Source organism: Pseudophryne corroboree, chromosome 5, assembly GCF_028390025.1.
Source record: "Pseudophryne corroboree isolate aPseCor3 chromosome 5, aPseCor3.hap2, whole genome shotgun sequence".
NCBI lineage: Eukaryota > Metazoa > Chordata > Amphibia > Anura > Myobatrachidae > Pseudophryne > Pseudophryne corroboree.
In genome coordinates this window covers 633,005,466-633,026,391 of record NC_086448.1, presented here as the reverse complement: position 1 = coordinate 633,026,391, position 20,926 = coordinate 633,005,466, and the positions used below count along the sequence as shown (strand labels likewise).

Below are 20,926 nucleotides of genomic sequence, written 5' to 3'. Positions count from 1 at the left end.
ACAAATAATGAATAAGATGTTTGAACATTTAAGAGCCTACTGGCTCCCAAACAGTGCCTGGAATAACTTGTGTAACTGTAACTTGTAACATAACTCTTGACTTTTTAGGGGTTGAATGCTCTTGCTAGCCATTGTGTATAATACATATGATATGTCTATATTTTTGTGAATTAGGGAATCAGCCCCAGACGCAGTCTGATCTGGTCACAAATGACCGATGGTTTTAGGACTGCACATGCCTTGGCGCCACAGTGCACACGTCTGGCGATGGTGCTGTGGCTCCAGTAGCAATACCCAGTTAGAAGCAGCCTGATTGATAGGCTGCAGGAGTTTTAGGGCAGCATGGAGGGCATTGTAGAAAATGGGGGTGTGAAGCATACATTTCCTTTGTGTGCCAGAGCCAGTTTCACTGGTCCCAGCAGTGTAGTTTTGCCGAACATTCTGAGCAACCTGAGGGTTGTAAAGATGCCCAATGGTCCGGCCAATGTTAGCGCTGTGGATCCGACGAAGGAAGTGGATCTAAGATGCGGGCAGTGGGGGTCTTTTAACAAGAGAGGTCACCTGTGGAATTTGCATGGAGATCTGCTGCGTCTACCTCTGCATCAGGTCCATGCTGCTGCAGCCCACAAAATAGCTGCCCACGCTGTGAATGGACAAGTGTCTGACTTGCGGTGCCTACCTGAAGACATTACATGAGCTGGCATATGCAGTGGTCTATCCATATTTTTTTAATATGTTTGATTGCTTTAACAATATAAAATAGTCAAGTATTGGTTATGCTACCAAAATAAGACAACTTAAGAAATATGCAGTACAATACAACTTGTATTCATTTTGTTTTCTGATGCTAGATATGCTTTATGTTACATTGTTTCTTGTAGAAGCACACTTCAGGCAATGTTGGAGATGAATGTATTGTATAATGGGCAGCTCTTTATATTGTTCAGAGAACACTGCTTAATGCATAGCACAAGAAAACGTGCTTAAAATGCACTCTAACATAGAGCACAGAATCTCAACACAGAGTTGTGCGACTAGACGCATTTCCTCCACAGTGGAAAAGTGCAATAGTTTAAAATGACATGGCTTTATAGCAAAACTCCGTCACTGCGAAATAAAGTCATAAAAACGTTCATGGCTTCCATTATATACAGATGGAATGAAATGATTTGTAGTGTTTGTCTGTTCCCCTGTGCCAAGAGATTCAACGGTGACTTCCTTATCCCCTCTGCCAAGTCACTTTCTGGGGATCCTCCAGCACTGGTGGACACACTCATGCAGTGTACTGTAAAGTACACACTTTTTTTTTTTTGTCCAAAAAGAGTTAAGAAAAGACATTGGCACATTTGTTTTTGACACTGTGAAGGCAAAGTCTGACACCGGATTCAAATGGAATGTCTTTCACTGTACACTGAATGTCAGACCTGAAGGCGTAGAGATGAAAAAGTCCACTTGTGATTTCACAGGGAAATGCCCTGACAGGTTTGACATTTAAACTTATTATCCATAGACATGTTGTCTCCTCCTAAGTTATTTGGAATAGTGTCTGTATGAAAAACACGAAACAGAATGCACCAATGACATCACTGGTATTCGTCTAATTCCATCGCGTGCGCACAGTGGAGTCAGTTAGGGGTCTGGAGCAATATTCATCAAAATGCAAACTAGCAAACCATTTGAAGTTAACTACATCACTGAGATCACTAACTTGTGCTTCTGTGATGTCATTAGCTCTAAGTTACTTTATAGGCTGCATTCTTGTGAATAGACTTCAGCCCAGAATTTGCTGCTACATGGTGTGAAGACGATAGTGCACTTTAAGATGTATTTTTTGCATGTTCAGCTGCAGCTCTGGCTCTGTTAGCTCATCGGAAGCCACTTCCAGGGAAGACTTGTGTGAAGTTTATCCTGTGCTAGGAGCACTGGACCAACCGTCTATAATGTGGCATTACTTCATGCTCCGGAAGGTGGAGAGCAAATTCCAAGGCAACCAGCACAGGGAACTCAAATGCCATTAACTCGCGTCTGTTCAGACGAAACTTCTCTTCCAGTTTCTAAACAGCAGAGAAAAAAATATCAGAAACCTGTTAGTGCCTACATTTCCCCAAAAATGTGTATTAAATATTGGCATACCACTGGATGAAATGTACAAACACGTGATTATTTTACAATGTTCAACAACCATTACGCCTTGGCATTTATTTTTAAATTGGAGTATTGTAGGAACCAGTTGCTGAAAGCAAAAAAATGAAAACTGCACTACCCGGTACTGCTCAGCCCCACAATAATGCAGCACATGTGTGAGTTCCTGCATAGTTGGCAAATTGCAGTCATAATGGCTGAAAAAGGGGCAGCACCTGGCAACCTAACAAGGCTAACAAAAAGCAAACAATACAATAAACAGGAGGTAGAGTGCAGCAGGCCAACTTTAAAACTATAGGAAGGTTTTAATTTTACAAATTGTAGGAAGATTTTAATTTTACAAATTGTAGATTATAATAAATTGCTGTGATTAAGTGTATCAATATTAAGTTGGTTTTTTTAGGTGACTAAACCTAGCAATGTAGCTGCCATAGTTCTGGCAAGCTGCGGAGCTCATGTACTTACATCTATGAGGTGCTTAACTTCATGTTTTCGGAGGTCACTCCCAATTTTGGCTGCTAACAGGATGCAGGCTCCAGCACAAAGCTTTCTGTTTTGTTTGTTCAGCTTCCCCTTCAAAGCAAGTTTCTCAAAATATACAAATGCCATAGCCACTGTGGGTTCTTCATAGCCACAATCATCCTGGGCCAGTTTGCGTATGTCACGCTTCAGGCTATATAGACAATAGTCAAAAGGACATGTTAGTGTACCACCTTCCAGATGATACATGGATTCTATCAAATAACCAATATGCAGGTGTAGTGTGGAGTGAATAAAGTTAGACTTAGATTATTAGGGGCAAGAGGACAGCCCCAGCCACCCATGTGACTGCAAAAAAGGCCCAAATTATACTAATATGTCTATGGATACAGTGCCCTGACCATATGCCGGGAAGGGGGGGTGTGGGGGGTTGGGTGTTACTGGAAGTGAAGCTCATTTGATGCGGATGTCCAAAGCAGCAGCACCTGAATTTTTTTAAAGAACATTTGATTGTATTGACCATACCATGTTGCAGTAAGCAGAAAATGTTAAACCGTCACTACAATACATTCTCACACATCAGAGTGAGTAACAGAAAATGATGAAAGATGAGGAAGATTTCCTCATTTTAAACGGTCGTGAGACCATAGAGGAAAAAGAAGGAAGAGCAGAGAGAAGGAAAAGAAAGACAAGAAGAAAGGGCCCTTGGGGCATGACCGGGGGGAAAGGAGGGGAGAGAGTGAAAAAAGTAATTTTAGGTCTGGGAAATTTTAAAGGAGGGCGACTAAACATTTTGGAAAATTAACCAAGGGCCCCACAGTTTGATGGAATGTACCACATACGAGAGAGGACTGTTTGCAGTGATGGTGCATTGGGCTTCTTCCATTCTAGAGCTATTTGGCATGTCGTTGTAGAAATAATGTGTCGGATCAGTTTATTTTGATGCCTAGTTAGCTCCGGGAAACCCAATGGGAGCAGAAAAAAAAAAGTAGGGTCGCGGGGGACGTAGGTCTCAAGAATCTGTGAAATGAGAGTTATGATTTCTTTCCATAATGCGATTATTTTTGGACAGGACCACCAAATATGAAGAAAGGTGCCCTCCCTTGATAACCCCTCCAGCACCTATCCGATGTATTAGGGTACATTACACATAAACGAGAAGGTACATAGTGAATTTTATTACAAATTAGTTTACATTCAGTAGGCATATTTTCTCAGACTGGTCATTGGGGAGAGGCAGCACATCTAGTATAATGAGAGGTACCACCGTGTATGGAATGTTTTAGAGTGTGATTATGTATTCGGAATATGGACGCAAAACTCCTGTACCTTATGTGGAATATCATGCCTTAAGTCGCATATTCCAATAAGATCCATATGTACAACCTGTAATGCGGACAATGGCGGCCCTGTTCTAAGTAAATAACACAAGGATAGGAGATTTGGACGTTTTGCTAGCAGCAGCCTTAGTGGGTGAGTCCACAACTCGTGTGTTTAGACATTGGTTAAAAACACATTTCTCTAGAAATACATGACATGTCAGTTTTAAATATACAATTAGCATTAAATTCTCTCAGTTCAAGTATATTGATATATGTGTGGTGATTTACATTAAACATGGTTATAAAAAATAAAAAAAATAATTCTGATACAAAGTAAAAAATATGCTCTATGGTGGGGGTTCCCAATCACAGTACTCAAGGCACACTAGGGGTTATGTCTACTAAATGTGTGGGTTTTTAGAAGTGGAGATGTAGCCCATAGCAACCAATCAGATTCTAGCTATTATCTTCTAGAAGGTGCTAGGTAAATGATAAATGGAATCTGATTGGTTGCTATGAGCCATTTCTATAAACTGGCACATAAGTAAATACATTTTTAACAGTCCAGGTTTTAAGAATGGCCATACTTGAGCACAGGTGACTTAACTTGTACATCAGTTATTTTGAGGTTTAACCCTCTGCGCTCAAGCATGGCTATCACTAAAACCTGGACGGCAAGTGTGCCTTGAGGACTGAGGTTGGGAGTCACTGCTGTATAGAAATAACCAGCTGCTTTTGTCCTGTATGTGGTGTAACGGAACTGTTCCCACATACCTTCTTATTTTACTGAGAGTCAGCTTAATATAAGGAAACTTCTCCTTGAAAGTTTCATTCATATCTTTCTTGAGGTCAGAAGGTTTTACATACTCTATAACAGTGGTCTGCAAAGGAAAGTACAAGTCAGTAGATAAAAATGGAACAACTGTTATACCTGATTAATGGTATTTCTAATTTTAAACCATTTGTGAAGCTTCAGTTTCAGGCTGGCAATTAATGTTACTGATTATTATTATTGTTGACATTTATGTACACAGTCCCAGCATACTTTGCAGCATTTAGCATCTGGTAGGAAGCACAGCAATAAAACACCACTGGGAAATAATACAGTATACAGATAAAGAGGTAAGAGTGCCCTGCTTGCTTCAGGCCAATTACTACAGATTGAAATCATAATGTGGGTTACAATAAACGTCTGGAATATTACAGATAATTATGGACTTTTTTACAGCTAAGCCTAGTAAACATGATCTTAGCACCGAGTAATCTATACAGTGGTTGCATATCATTGCTGCAATTGTCTGATTACAGAGGATGGATGGATACAGAGATAAGCACAAGTCACATGACCACTGGGCTAACCTTAAATGACACAAGTGCTTAGAAAGTAACTGAAGTTCTCTGCTTGTCAACATATTGTCTATTAACCTCCACGAACCCAAGATGCGTAATTACTTGTGCTTTACACACACACTCACAAAGTAATCCTGTCATCTGGCCCCAGAAACACAATAATCATTCTGGCCACTCATATGGGCGGTTATATAACAAGATCTGTAGGTTTGTCTGTGGAGACGGGCAGTTGGTTTCCAGGCAAACTGGTGACGGCAGACCTCCTATAACTGCATTTTCCACCATGACCAATGACGATCCTATTGATTGTAAAAGGCTCATTATAAGATCTAGTGTTCTTTCTAGCACCCGGCACCTAATCAGGGTGGGGGCATATTTAAATTGCGAAGGGCAAAATTTTATACGTGATATATTGCTGCAGCTGCTGTAGTGATTTTGCCCATCAGAAATTACAATATGCCCCCCTCCCTGATTAGGTGCCAAGTGCTAGAACGAACACTAAGACATTACACTTGTTTTGAGAGCCAGTTATATAGCCTTATATAATAAAGCCTTATATAATCTGAGATATTATTGTGGACGTGGGCACCTTTAGGAATCAATCCAATTTACTTGAGGCTAAATTATTTTTCTATGCACAAACAAAATAGATTGGCCTCTTCATATGTAAACTGGGCACAAAGCACACACCCCCACATCCCAATTTAAGTACAGAAAAAAATATACACATTTGTAATTGGGCAAGGTGAATATATTCCAGATTTTTTGCCTGTGTACCTTTAAGGTCAGTGGATCTAGAACCAAGCCGTAGCTGGTGCTTGAAATGCTCACGTCTAAGCCAATTTCTAGGCAAAGAAACATTAGCATGTTACATGTGTGCGAAATCTGCCTATACGTGAGAAGGTGGCCATACTTTCAAATGTGATTATGAGCCATTTCCCATACTATAGCAAACACTGGTGGAGTCACTAGGTCTAACTGGGATGCAGTTGATATGCCAGCAGTCAGGATACAGACACCAGAATCCTGACCACTGACGATGCTGACAGCCGGAATGCCGGCTACGAGGGGCTATTCCCACTCGTGGGTGTCCACAATACCCATAGAGTGGGAATTGAACCTGTGGCGAGTGCAGCAAGCAACCAAGCCGCAAGGGGCTCCATTGCGCTCACCTCCCCACCCCTGGCATTCTGGTGGCCAGGATCCCGGGACAGTATGCTGACCTCCGGGATCCCGACCGCTGGCATATCAGCCCCAACCCATCTAAGTGAGTGTACAAGGCCACAAGTACTCAAAATCTGGGTGTGCAGATTCCAGTGGTGGTTGTTCCATTCTATCAGTGCAGGCCTCTCCTACAAACCATCTCCAAAGAAAAAACATTTAGATAGTGCCCCAACACTACAAGTGTAGATAATAGAGCGATTCGCCTGCTGCGAATAGTCACAGCCGCCGCATCGCAGAAAGAGGAGCATGACTACATCTGTACACAAGTTGTAAAATCCATTTGACAGCTAGACCAAGACTGCCTGAAATAATGCCGTAAGACTTACCATATAAGAAGGGAATATCAAAACCCGCTTGTGCTTGCCACATGGCCACTGAGGATCGTCCAGGAGATTTGGATCGTATTCAATAAAGTCTCCTATGTCGCTGCCTATGAAAGGTACCAGATATAAAAGTGGAATAAAAAGTGTTTGGTAAAACATAAAATCATTCAAGAACCGTGTACTTTGATTCAGAAAGTATATAAAAAAAAATAGTGTACAAAAAAATATATATAGGCAAAATGATGCAATAATACATTTAAGTGCTCTACCTTCACTGGCTTATTGGACTCTACTTAATTTAATAAGCAGCATTAGCATTATACAGATTTGTCCGCATACGCTATTGTCGAAGTCAAGTCAAAGGCCCTTTCTTGGCGCACCAGGTCCTGTGCGCCTCTGATTGCCTCAAGCATCTTTTTCACTAGATTACTGTGTCAATGTGACGCAACAAAATCGCTTCACGAGACTGCACTGATCAATCTGATGTGCAACATTTGTACATCCGTGTGCGACGGAGTCTGAATCTGCATACGAAGTGCTACAATGCAGCGGCCGCAGATTTTTTCATGCCATGAATTGCTTCATCTGCAACTTTGTACATATTTAAAACTTATGCCTGTGCCCGGTTAAAGTCACAGCCCGGCATCTCTGGCACAGACCGAGTGGTGTTTCACAGTGATGCAAACAAGGTGCTACACTGCTTGGCTGACTTGTGCCAGGCACCTTGCGCCACATGGCATACTGAAGCTAGGTGTATGAGAACACATATATATGTAAGCTCAGTACTACTATAAAAGCATAAAAGGGGCAAGGCTATAAAGACTACAGACTTCAAAATTATGTATCAACTGCAGAATTGTTTAATGAAGCATTTCAAAACAAGGGAATATAAACTCACCGTGTCCTTTAAGAGGGCTACTGTAACTATCATGAACATACTTCAGCACTGAAATCAATATCCCTTGTCCAATTCCCATCTAAAGATCATGGCTGGCTAAACAGGTACGTCTGTAAAATTATCATAAACCTGTAAAATGATCATATCACCTGTATCAGTGCTTCCCTGGATACTGTTGGCTCTTCCTAGGGTCAGGTTCCGGTGACTTGCATTACGAAACTGAGAGAAGGAACAAGTGGAGTCTATTGTGTTTCGGCGGGCTCCCAAGGCATTAGTTGGGTATAAAAACTGTGTATATGATACAGTCTGGGGAGAAGAGAAGATTGTCAGCAGTTAATCATTGAACATTAAACATTTACACACAACTGCTGCAATTTCCTCCATGTATTCCCTTCCCTGCTATACTGTAACAAGGTCTGTGACATCATTTGCCGTTCTTGTGTAACTACTGCTGGCTACTTCAAGAAAGCAGAATAGAATTTTGTGTTATTAACAAGCTTAGTTCCTATTACTTTACATTCAACTCGTAATTATGGGCCTGATTCACACAAAGTCCATGTTGGATGCAGTGGAGTGATTATTTGCCACTGTGCACACGTCTAGATCGCAGAGCGCATATGACACAATTGTCTTGCAGTGAGGATTTATTTGCACAGTGATTGACAGTCTGGGATCATCTGTGAACAGAAACGTGGTGGCCACTGAAACGCGGGTTGGCTGCTACTGTTTTGGTGGAGTGCCACACCTTGCAACTACAATCCTGTACATAATCCAGCATCTTACTACCGACTGCCATGCTGTGTGACCATGGGATCACTCAGAAGCTCATGGACTGACCAATGTGCGTCTGATGGTTGCGTCTTCATACACAAATGGTGGATGCTGCCAGTGGGGGTCTCAGTACAAATCCACGCTACAAATGTGTCCTCAATACACCACAAGATGACTGGCGTTAGCAACTCTGCTAGCGTTTTTCTTTACCCAAAAGGAGTCTTAGTAGCATGTGACTGGGACACACGAGGAGACTGTTCTGATTCATTTCATATATAACACTTGTATATCTGTGAGCGTATACAGGCAGCAGAACATAAACGAACTGCGGCTGCTACATTGTAGAACTTTGTATACAGATTCAGAGATTCAGTCGCACATAGATACACAAGTGTAACGTATCACATTTATCAACACAGTCTCTTTGTGCATCCTAGTTACATTGTGTTCCGACTAAGGCGCATTTACGGCAAAAAAAGACGCCAAAAGACGCTTTTTTTAGTCTCACAAGACCTGGCGTAGTTAGTGCAAATGGGAAGGTGTATAGCCGCTTGCGATACAGATTTGATCCCGATGCGCACTCCCGCGGGGTCGGTATCGCAAGGCTAGATAGACTGTGCAGGCAAGTCAATCTTGAGTATCTAGTGTACAATCTAGTACAAAGTATAGTCACAATTGGCACATAGTCAAAATCGTACATAGACAAAATCGAAAGTACAGATAGTCAAAATCAGTGCTACCTGTGCTATCTGGGCTCTGGGGGAGATCAAGGGAAATTGCATAGTCAAAATCGAGCATAGCAGGGATCTCACCGTGTGTATGCACCTTCTAACTCAGGCCCTATATCTTGAAGCAATAAACAACAAACAAAGTAGCAGCGCTATACAATTAATGGTATAATAATCATCATATAAAATCCATTGATTGTGGTGGAGATTAAGACACGTGGAGATGAATGGATTAAAGGTGAAAAAGAACAGTTATTTAATAGAAATGCATACAATGTATCAATTGAGAGAAAAATTTAGAATTAAAAAGCAAACAGAATCACCATGAAGCTGCCCCAATCATAATGTTCGTTCCTTATTTTTTGTGGACTGTAAGTAAGAATGATGGAATAAGGTAAAATCTGGGCTGATAGCACAGTCCTGATAGCAATATTACCACATTGGTTACCGCTGGAGGAGGGGGTCCCCTAGATAGCGTCCCTTTAAACGGGTAAAGTCGTTGGGATCCTGTATCCTCACCAGATTGCGGAATCCTCAGTGCTGTGTGGCAGGCCGGTGTCACCAGTTGGCAAGGTGTTCGCCTGTTTGTCTGCAGATTCTTGTAAAAGTCCACTAAAGGTCCGGACGTGGCAAGTGCAGCTTCCAATTGATGGGGGTGATCCTGATTAAAACACCTGACGCGTTTCGTTGCAGAATCTGCAGCTTTCTCAAAGGTCGTTTGAGAAAGGTTCTGCAGCGAAACGCAGTTTTAATCAGGATCACCCCCATCAATTGGAAGCTGCACTTGCCACGTCCGGACCTTTAGTGGACTTTTACAAGAATCTGCAGACAAACAGGCGAACACCTTGCCAACTGGTGACACCGGCCTGCCACACATCACTGAGGATTCCGCAATCTGGTGAGGATATAGGATCCCAACGACTTTACCCGTTTAAAGGGACACTATCTAGGGGACCCCCTCCTCCAGCGGTAACCAATGTGGTAATATTGCTATCAGGACTGTGCTATCAGCCCAGATTTTACCTTATTCCATCATTCTTACTTACAGTCCACAAAAAATAAGGAACGGACATTATGCTTCATGGTGATTCTGTTTGCTTTTTAATTCTAAATTTTTCTCTCAATTGATACATTGTATGCATTTCTATTAAATAACTGTTCTTTTTCACCTTTAATCCATTCATCTCCACGTGTCTTAATCTCCACCACAATCAATGGATTTTATATGATGAATATTATACCATTAATTGTATAGCGCTGCTACTTTGTTTGTTGTTTATTGTTTCTAGTGCTTACAGGATTGACTAGACCTGTTTTATAGCAGCTGCTACAATTAGAACACCAGCCCACCTTGCGCCTGATTTTAACCTTGGTTAAAATCTTTCTTGCTTCCACCTATATCTTGAAGGCTGGTTTTAACCAAACTGATCTGAAAATAGTTTGTTATGAACTCTATTAAAAACCTTTTTTTTTCTTTTTTTTACAGTTTGTCACAATATAATAACTTGCCTGTAAATACCAACACTGACCTGTGTCTGGTTTCATGTGGTAGTCTACAAGTAACAAGGGCTCCCGTATTATTGTTTGGTTTAGTTATGTCCAATTTAATCTAGCATCTGTGTGCACAAACTGTATACTGGTCGGGATGTCTGGAAGTGGTGTTGGGCAACAAGGCTAGCTTCACAGAGGACTGTGAGTTACATATCTACTATCAGAAAATATTCATTATTCCCAAAGGCATTGTGTTTACGGCTTATTGGCTAGCAATAATAACAATGCAAGTGTGAGTTTTTCTGCCAGACCACCAAGCGTGATAATAATTTTCATGTGATAACTTGTGCTACCTTTACAGCAGGAATGTAAAATTGAATGACCTTACTTTAACAGGAGAGAAACATGTGCTCTGCTCCATGCAAATCACTTAGAAAGAAATTATTTATCATCATCCCTCATTATATATACATATATATCTCCATACATACAGTACATTTCACTTCATAACACTGATTCGTCAAGTATAAAACGAACTATAGAACTACTGCAAGTACACACCTAAGCAACAGAGTTATTTGATGAGATTAGTTTTATTCTTATCCTTAATGCATTTTACCCACTGCACCAACCTACAATGGGCTCTATTTCCCAGACGGCTGTCTCTTTTGCTGCCATCTTTAAAACACAATCAACTTAATTCTCTGTATTTTTACTAGTTTCTTCCATGTATACCATCTCCATCTACACTTACATTGCCTGTCAGGTGATCTGCATTACAGTGGGGCAAAAAAGTTTTTGGACAGCCACCAATTGTGCAAGTTGACCCACTTAAAAAGATGAGAGAGGTCTGTAATTTCCATCATAGGTACACTTCAACTGTGAGAGACAGAATCTGAAAAAAACAAACAAACTAGGAAATCACATGGTATGATTTTTAAACATTTTATTTGTATTTTCTTGCGGAAAATAAATATTTGGACAATCAAAAAGTTTAACTCAATACTTTGTAATATAACCTTGGTTGGCAATTACAGAGGTCAAACGTTTCCTGTAGTTCTTGACCAGATTTGCACACACTGTAGCAGGTATTTTGGGCCACTCTTCCATGCAGATCTTCTCTAGATCTGTCATGTTTTCCAGGACCTTGAAATGCTTCTTACGGAGCCACTCCTTAGATGCCCGGGCGGTGTGTTTGGGGTCATTGTCATGCTGGAAGACCCAGCCATGTTCCATCTTCAATGCTCTTACTGAGCAAAATCCTCTCCTTAATACGGATCAGTCGTCCTGTCCCCTTTGCAGAAAAGCAGCCCCAAAGCATGATGTTTCTACCACCATGCTTCACAGTGGGTATGGTGTTCTTGGGATGCCATTCATCATTCTTCTCCCTCCAAACACAGTGAGTGGAGTTTATACCAAAAAGTTAGATTTTGCTCTCATCTGACCACATTACAGTCTCCCAATTCTCCTCTGGATCATCCAGATGGTCACTGGCAAACTTTAGATGGTCCTGGACATGTGCTGGCTTAAGCAGGGGGACCTTTCGGGCGCTGCAGGATTTCAATCCATGATGACGTAGTGTGTTACTAATGGTAACCTTTGTGACTGTGGTCCCAGCTCTCTTGAGGTCATTGACCAGGTCCGCCCATGTAGTTCTGGGCTGATTCCTCACCATTCTCAAGATCATTGATACCCCACGAGGTGAGATCTTCCATGGAGCCCCAGGTCGAGGGAGATTGTCAGTGATCTTGTATTTTTTTTATTTTTTAATAATTGCGCCATCAGTTGATCTTTTCTCACCAAGCTCCTTGCCTATTGTCGAGTAGCTTATCCCAGCCTTGTGCAGCTCTACAATTTTGTCCCTGGTGTCCTTAGACAGCTCTCTGGTCTTAGCCATGGTGGAGAGGTAGCAGTCTGACTGTTTGAGGGTGTGGACAGGTGTCTTTTATACATATAACCAGTTCAAACAGGTGCCATTAATACAGGTAACGAGTGGAGTTAAGAAGAGCTTCTTAAAGAAGTAGTATCAGGTCTGTGAGAGCCAGAAATCTTGCTGCTTCGTAGGTGGCCAAATATTTATTTTCCACAAGAATATAAAAGTCAATTGTTTAAAAATCATACAATGTGATTTCCTGGTTTTTTTTTTCAGATTCTGTCTCTCACAGTTGACGTGTACCTATGATGGAAATTACAGACCTCTCTCATCTTTTTAAGTGGGTCAACTTGCACAATCGGTGGCTGTCCAAATACTTTTTTGCCCCACTGTATGTTTGCAGTTGCTACACAGCCTTCACTAACATCCAACATGGGAGAGAAAATAAAAAATATATATATTTTTAAAATTTGTCCACTAAACATTTTTCTCATATTGGGCCATGATCAATATCGAAATAAAAACATATATTTGGAGAGTGGCGATGTCACTTGCATCACCTTCATGCACAGGTATTTCAGATTTTAAGATTCATCACAGAACACTTTCAAAATGAGTCCTGGAAGTACCTTAAAAAGTAGTGAGCAAGGACACAGAGTAACAGGAGTTAGTGAAACATTTCTAACCTTTTGAGAGAAATACAGTGGAGAACTTGGCCATAACAACCAATCAGGTACTAGCTAGTATTTAGTGCATCTAGCACAGTCTATAATATTACACAGTGATAATAGGGGCAACGTCTCCACTTTATCTCTCTCAAATGTTTGATACATTAAAGTGATAAGAGAGGTAAAAAAAATAGAATATAAATTACCTACCGGTAAATCCTTTTCTCGTAGTCCGTAGAAGATACTGGGAATCCCATTTAGTACCATGGGGTATAGACGGGTCCACTAGGAGCCATGGGCACTTTAAGAATTTGATAGTGTGGGCTGGCTCCTCCCTCTATGCCCCTCCTACCAGAATTAGTCTAGGAAACTGTGCCCGAGGAGACGGACATACTTTGAGAGAGGGATATAAAGGATAGTGGTGAGATTCCGAACCAGCACACACAAACCAAAGGAAAGCTATGCTAACCCAACTTTAAACAGGAACAGCAACAGCTGCACCAACAATACTTAACCAAATAACAATGCAGGAAGAACGAAGCATCGGGCGGGCGCCCAGTATCCTCTACGGACTGCGAGAAAAGGATTTACCGGTAGGTAATTAAAATCCTATTTTCTCTTACGTTCTAGAGAATACTGGGGTTCCATTTAGTACCATGGGGATGTACCAAAGCGCCCAAGCTTCGAGAGTGCTGATGTTCCTGCAGAACTGATTGACCAAACTGAAGGTCCTCAGAGGCCAAAGTATCGAACTTGTAGAACTTAGCAAACGTGTTCGAACCAGACCAGGTAGCCGCTCGGCAGAGCTGTAAAGTCGAGACACCCTGGGGCAGCCGCCCAGGAAGAACCCACCGACCTAGTAGGAGTGGGTCTGTACAGATTTTGGAACCGGCAAACCTGCCGTGGAATAAGCATGCTGGATAGTAAGTATGATCCAGCATGCAGCAGGACACCCAATTTTATTGGGATCATAGAGAACGCACAGCAAGATATTTTACGTCCACCTCCTGTAACGGTTCAAACCAGTCCGATTGTAGGAACTGCAGAACCAAATTGAGATCCCAAGGTTCCGTTGGGGGCACAAAGGGAGGTTGGATGTGCAGAACACCTTTTAAGAACGTCTGGACCTCAGGTAGAGAAGCCAACTGTTTTTGAAAGAAAATGGACAAGGCCGAAATCCAGACTTTAATGGAGCCCAGACGTAGGCCCACATCCACACCTGCCTGTAGAAAAAGCAGGCAACGTCCCAGGTGGAATTCCACCACAGAAAAATTTCTGCTCTGACACCAAGAGACGTATTTCTTCCAAATACGGTGGTAATGTTTAGACATTGAATCATAGTCTGTATAACTTTGTTAGGGATCCCTCTTCTGGCTAGAATCAGCCGTTCAACTTCCATGCCGTAAAATGTAGTAATGGTAAGTCCTTATAGACGAACGGGCCCTGTTGCAGAAGATCGTTGCGAAGAGGTAGAGGCCACGGATCTTCGAGGAGCTTCTCCAGAAAGTCCGCGTACCAGGCCCTTCTTGGCCAGTCCGGAGCAACGAGTATTGCTTGAACCTTTCCCCTTTTTATTCTTTTTAGAATTCTTGGGATCAGAGGAATTGGAGGAAACACGTACACTATCTGATAGACCCATGGAGTCATCAGAGCGTCTACCACCACTGCCTGTGGGTCTCTCGACCTGGAACAATACCGCTTGAGCTTCTTGTTGAGACGAGAGGCCATCATGTCGATTTGTGGATATCCTCATCGACGTGTCAAGCACCTGAACACTTCCGGGTGAAGGCCCCACTCCCCCGGGTGCAGGTCGTGTCTGCTGAGTAAATCTGCTTCCAAGTTGTCTACTCCCAGAATGAAGACCGCTGACAACGCCACAGCGTTTTTTCTGCCCACAGGAGAATGCTTGACACCTCTGACTTTGCTGCTCTGCTTTTTGTTCCGCCCTGTCGGTTTATGTACGTCACTGCCGTCACATTGTCCGACTGGACCTGAATGGCCCAATCTTGAAGGCCTGCAGAAGGGCGTTGTATATGACCCTGAGTTCCAGAATGTTGATTGGAAGGATGACTTCCTGACTTGACCATCTTCCTTGAAACTGCACCCCCTGAGTGACTGCTCCCAAACCTCTGAGGCTTGCATCTGTGGTTAACTGAATCCAATTCTGAATTCTGAATCTCCGACCCTCGACGAGGTGAGAAATCTGTAGCCACCACAGAAGGGTGATCCTGGCTTTTGGTGACAGACGGATCCTCTGGTGCATGTGAATATGCGATCCGGACCATTTGTCGAACAGATCGAGCTGGAAGGGTCTTGCCTGAAACCTTCCGTACTGAAGCGCCTTGTAAGAGGCCACCATTTTCCCCAGAAGGTGAATGAATAGGTGCACCAATATCCGGGTTGGCTTCAGGATATCCCGAACGATTGACTGCATTACCAATGCCTTTTCCAACGGAAGGAACACTTTCTGTGACTCTCTGTCCAGTATCATTCCCAGGAATGGGAGCCTCCGTGTTGGCTCTAGGTGAGATTTCTGAAGGTTCAGAATCCACCTGTGATCCTGGAGGAGTTTGGTTGAGAGACCAATGCAGTCCAGCAACCTCTCCCTGTATGGCGCCTTTATCAGAAGATCGTCCAGGTACAGAATTATATTCACTCCCTGTTTGCGAAGTACAAACATCATCTCTGACATCACCTTGGTGAATACCCTCGGTGCCGTGGAGAGACCAAATGGCAGGGCCTGGAACTGGTAGTGACAGTCCTGCAGTGCAAACCGTAGATAAGCCTGATGAGGCGGCCAGATCGGAATGTGAAGGTACGCATCCTTGATATCCAGAGACACTAGGAATTCCCCTTCCTCCAGATCTGAGATCGCCGCTCTCAGAGACTCCATCTTGAACTTGAACACTCTTAAGAACTGGTTCAAGGACTTGAGGTTCAGAAACGGTCGTACCGAACCGTCCGGTTTCGGTACTACAAACAAGTTGGAATAGTTCCCCTGGTTGTGCAGATGAGGTGGAACTGGAACATTGACTTGAGTCTGTACCAGTTTTTGGATGGCATGCTGTAAAGTTATACTTGCCTCTTGTGAAGCTGGTAAGGCTGATTTGAAGAATCTGTGAGGTGGGAGCACTTGGAACTCCAGTCTGTAGCCCTGGGAAATAAAATCTATTACCCAGGGATCCCGGCATGAACTTGACCAGATGTGACTGAAGAACTTTAGTCGAGCTCCCACCTGACAGCCCTCCAGTCATCGCGGTCCACCGTCATGCTGAAGGCTTTGAGGAAGCAGAGCCTGAGCTCTGTTCCTGAGCACCTGCAGTTGCTGGTTTGCGTGGTTTACCTCTTGCGCCTCTGGAGGCCGTTGAAGCACCTCTGGATTTGCCATTAAACTTGGCCGTCCGAAAGGACTGTAAATTTGAAACTGAATAAGCTTTCCTGGCTGGGGGAGCTGCGGAAGGAAGATACGTAGAATTACCTGCAGTAGCTTTGGAGATCCATTTGTCTAGTTCATCTCCAAATAATGCCTCTCCTGTGAATGGTAGGCCTTCCACGCCTTTCCTGGAATCCGCATCAGCAGTCCACTGGCGTAGCCACAAGCCCCTGCGTGCTGACACTGCCATAGCAGTGGTGCATGCATTAAGCAAACCTCTCTCTATTATGGCTTCCATCATAACGTTCGCAGAGTCCTGTATATGCTGCAGGAGTAAAACAACATCCCCCCTAGACAAGGAATCTAACGCCTCAATTAGGTTACCTGACCATTGAGCAATGGCTTTTGTGATCCACGCACATGCAATAGTGGGTCTCTGGGCCACCCCAGCAGCTGTGTACAATGATTTAAGTGTACTGTAGTCTCAATATTATGATCAGCCGTGTCTTTTAGGGTGGCTGCACCAGGAACAGGTAATACAATTTTTCTTGACAGCCTAGAGACTGATGCGTGCACTATCGGTGGATTTTCCCATTTTTTCCCTATCCTCCAGAGGAAAAGGAAAAGATGAGAGCAACCTTTTCCGGATTTAAAATTTCTTATCAGGATTAACCCACGGTTCTTCAAACAGGGTATTTACTTCCTTTGACGCAGGAAAAGTGACTGAGGACTTCTTTTTTTACATTAAAATAAGATTCCTCACACTCCTCTGACACCTTATCAGGAATTTTCAGAACATCTCTGATAGCCTCTATAAGAGCCTCTATTCCCTGTGACAGAGTAGTATCTCCCCCCTGCAAATCCACCTCCCCCTCCCCATGTCTGACCCGTCAGAGTCAGACTGCAGGATATGGGCCAGAGATTGTTTTTGCGGACATTCTGGGAAAGTGCACTGCCCTGAGTACCCAGTAGTGAGCCCCCTGGTGAAGAGGAACACTCCGCTGTACAAGAAACACACTATTTGCCTGACATAATGTAAATGTGACAGCACACACACACACACACACACACACACACACACACACACACACACACACACACAGGAAAAGGTTAAACACAATTAACCCACAAAGAGCCCTTAAGGGAGACAGAGTTATTTGGAGCCAGCCCCTACTGCGCCCTTATCGTCAATGCCAAGCTTAGCCGGGTAGTAGACTAAGTACCCCGATAGGGGACTTAGTACACTAATAATCGCTCCCCCCTTGCTATGACCCCCTGGTACCGCTGAGGTAATCTGGAGTCTCTCTGGAGGATTTGCGCGTCCCGGTCAGTTAACGTCTGTGTCCACTGCAGAGGGAAAATGGCGCTGGTGAGCTGCTGGATACGCTCATAATGAAGGCCCCGCCCCTTCAATGGCGCTCGGTCTTCCAGCTTTTTTTATACTGGCTGAGGTAATCTGGTGCTTAAAATGGAGAGAAAACCGTTTTAAGGCTGTTCTTGCCAGTGTGGGTACTGTGTACAGTGTACTGAGATGCAGCTGTGTACTGTGTCTGGAGACGCATTCCGCCCCGGTTAGAAGTCACGCGTCTCCGTACCCTCATGCCGCCATAATGACCGGTGCCCCGCTAACCGGGACGCCGGCTTAGTACTCACCACTCTTCATTCTTCTGGCAATGTTAGGGGTGGCGGCATGCTGCGGGAATGTAAGCTCTCCGTGGTGGGGCTTGCAAATAGTTCCCTCAGGAGCTAGTGTCCTGTCAGCGAGGAATGGGACCATTAACCCTTCAAGAGGTTGCCCCCCTTCCCCTTCCCAAGTCCCACGAAGCAAGCAGGCTGGTGCCAACCAGCCCTGCCCGAAAATAACAAACATATAAAATAAATGCAGAAAACGCTTCAGGAGCTTCCATAAGCGTGACCGGCTCCTCTGGGCATATTTTCTAAACTGAGTCTGGTAGGAGGGGCATAGAGGGAGGAGCCAGCCCACACTATCAAATTCTTAAAGTGCCCATGGCTCCTAGTGGACTAGTCTATACCCCATGGTACTAAATGGAACCCCAGTATTCTCTAGAACGTAAGAGAAATTAGAAGAGTGAGGTCCAGTGGCAGATTGTACCTATGGGCTGCGCCCTCCCACCCCACCTACCAGGAACGCATGCAGCATTGGGGGTAACAGAGAACAGGCTGGCGAAGCAGTGCTAATACACATGCAAGGGGAAAGCATTCAGTCGTGAGGGTAATGGAGAACAGGTTGGAGAAGCAATGCTTACACTCTCACCTTCCCATCAGCACCAAGCTCGACTCCTTCAAGACCAAGAATCATTTCTCGTGTATTCATTCCACCGGAGGAATGGCGCTGTCTTGTACCTTCCAGTTTCAAGTCCCTGAACATGACAGGAACACAGTGAGAACATGTACCCAGCAAAAACATTTCGTCCATCAATAAAATGTAAAATGGGTGGAAATTTGCATCAGACACCATTATTAAAAAGTATTATCTTTTTTGTAATTTATATGAAAATAGATACAGAAGATTACACTGACAAGGCTAATAATAGACAAACATTAAATTAACATTTCTTCTTTAAAGAATTTATGTCATAAAGTTAATATTTGACAAATGTACTTGTTTTATTACTAAGACTTGGAAGGGAAGCTTGAATGAATCAACTAATATTGGATTTAGAGATGTATCAAGAAATCCAAATCCACCCCAATTTTGTGGATCTGAACCGAACCAAAACTTGGTCTGGATCTCTCGAGGAGATCAGGTCAGAGTCCTGGATCGGATCTTCCGGCAGTTCATAATTTGGATATTACATCCAAATTTCGGGTTTTGTATTGCATAAATTACATGATTTAAGCGGTTTTTAATCAATTTTTATTAATCGATTTTTATCATTGATTTATTGATTTTTTTTAAATCAATTTGAAACCAGACCGAAATCTGATACACAACAACAAATATTGAATACACCTTTGGGCGCTACCACTTTCTAGATGTCATATAATGTTCTCAATAGTCCCAAATACAGTCAATTGCTCCACTTGCACTGTTCTTTCTTCTAAACTTTCATTCCTCTTCAAATTGGTTTTCTTATATGGTGCTATAGGTCATAAAGAGAAAGAAATGGCACATATAGTGTAGTAATTTGGGCTCAAAATGAAATTTATTCAAATAAAAGGCATAAAAATAAGAATTTACTTACCGATAATTCTATTTCTCGGAGTCCGTAGTGGATGCTGGGGTTCCTGAAAGGACCATGGGGAATAGCGGCTCCGCAGGAGACAGGGCACAAAAAGTAAAGCTTTCCGATCAGGTGGTGTGCACTGGCTCCTCCCCCCATGACCCTCCTCCAGACTCCAGTTAGGTACTGTGCCCGGACGAGCGTACACAATAAGGGAGGAATTTTGAATCCCGGGTAAGACTCATACCAGTCACACCAATCACACTGTACAACCTGTGATCTGAACCCAGTTAACAGTATGATAACAGCGGAGCCTCTGAAAAGATGGCTCACAACAACAATAATAATCCGATTTAGTTAGCAATAACTATGTACAAGTATTGCAGATAATCCGCACTTGGGATGGGCGCCCAGCATCCACTACGGACTCCGAGAAATAGAATTATCGGTAAGTAAATTCTTATTTTCTCTATCGTCCTTGTGGATGCTGGGGTTCCTGAAAGGACCATGGGGATTATACCAAAGCTCCCAAACGGGCGGGAGAGTGCGGATGACTCTGCAGCACCGAATGAGAGAACTCCAGGTCCTCTTCTGCCAGGGTATCAAATTTGTAGAATTTTACAAACGTTTTCTTCCCCGACCACGTAGCTGCTCGGCAAAGTTGTAATGCCGAGACCCCTCGGGCAGCCGCCCAAGATGAGCCCACCTTCCTTGTGGAATGGGCCTTAACAGATTTAGACTGTGGCAGGCCTGCCACAGAATGTGCAAGTTGAATTGTGCTACCAATCCCACGAGCAATCGACTGCTTAGAAGCAGAAGCACCCAGCATTGTTGGGTGCATACAGGATAAACAGCAAGTCAGATTTCCTGACTCCAGCCAACCTGGAAACTATATTTTCAGGGCCCTGATAACATCCAGCAACTTGGAGTCCTCCAAGTCCCTAGTAGCCGCAGGTACCACAATAAGCTGGTTCAGGTGAAACGCTGACACCACCTTAAGGAGAAACTGGGGACGAGTCCGCAGCTTTGCTCTGTCCGAATGGACAATCAGATATGGCTTTGTGAGATAAAGCCGCCAATTCTGACACTCGCCTGGCC

At 43.4% G+C, this 20,926-nt stretch overlaps 1 protein-coding gene across 2 annotated transcripts in view; it reads right to left on the bottom strand.

The window, feature by feature from the left end:
* Positions 1-705: 705 nt before the first annotated feature.
* CABLES1 (Cdk5 and Abl enzyme substrate 1) overlaps positions 706-20,926 on the bottom strand; it is a 254,796-nt gene continuing 234,575 nt past the window's right edge. For both annotated transcript variants that reach the window (XM_063923590.1, XM_063923589.1), the window contains exons 5-10: positions 18,919-19,024; positions 7,889-8,045; positions 6,845-6,948; positions 4,719-4,825; positions 2,608-2,815; positions 706-2,054 (exon numbers count right to left, since the gene is read on the bottom strand). In XM_063923590.1, coding sequence (XP_063779660.1) covers positions 1,914-2,054; positions 2,608-2,815; positions 4,719-4,825; positions 6,845-6,948; positions 7,889-8,045; positions 18,919-19,024 — 823 coding nt within the window. In that variant the 3' untranslated portion in view covers positions 706-1,913. The remainder of the gene's footprint in view (positions 2,055-2,607; positions 2,816-4,718; positions 4,826-6,844; positions 6,949-7,888; positions 8,046-18,918; positions 19,025-20,926) is intronic.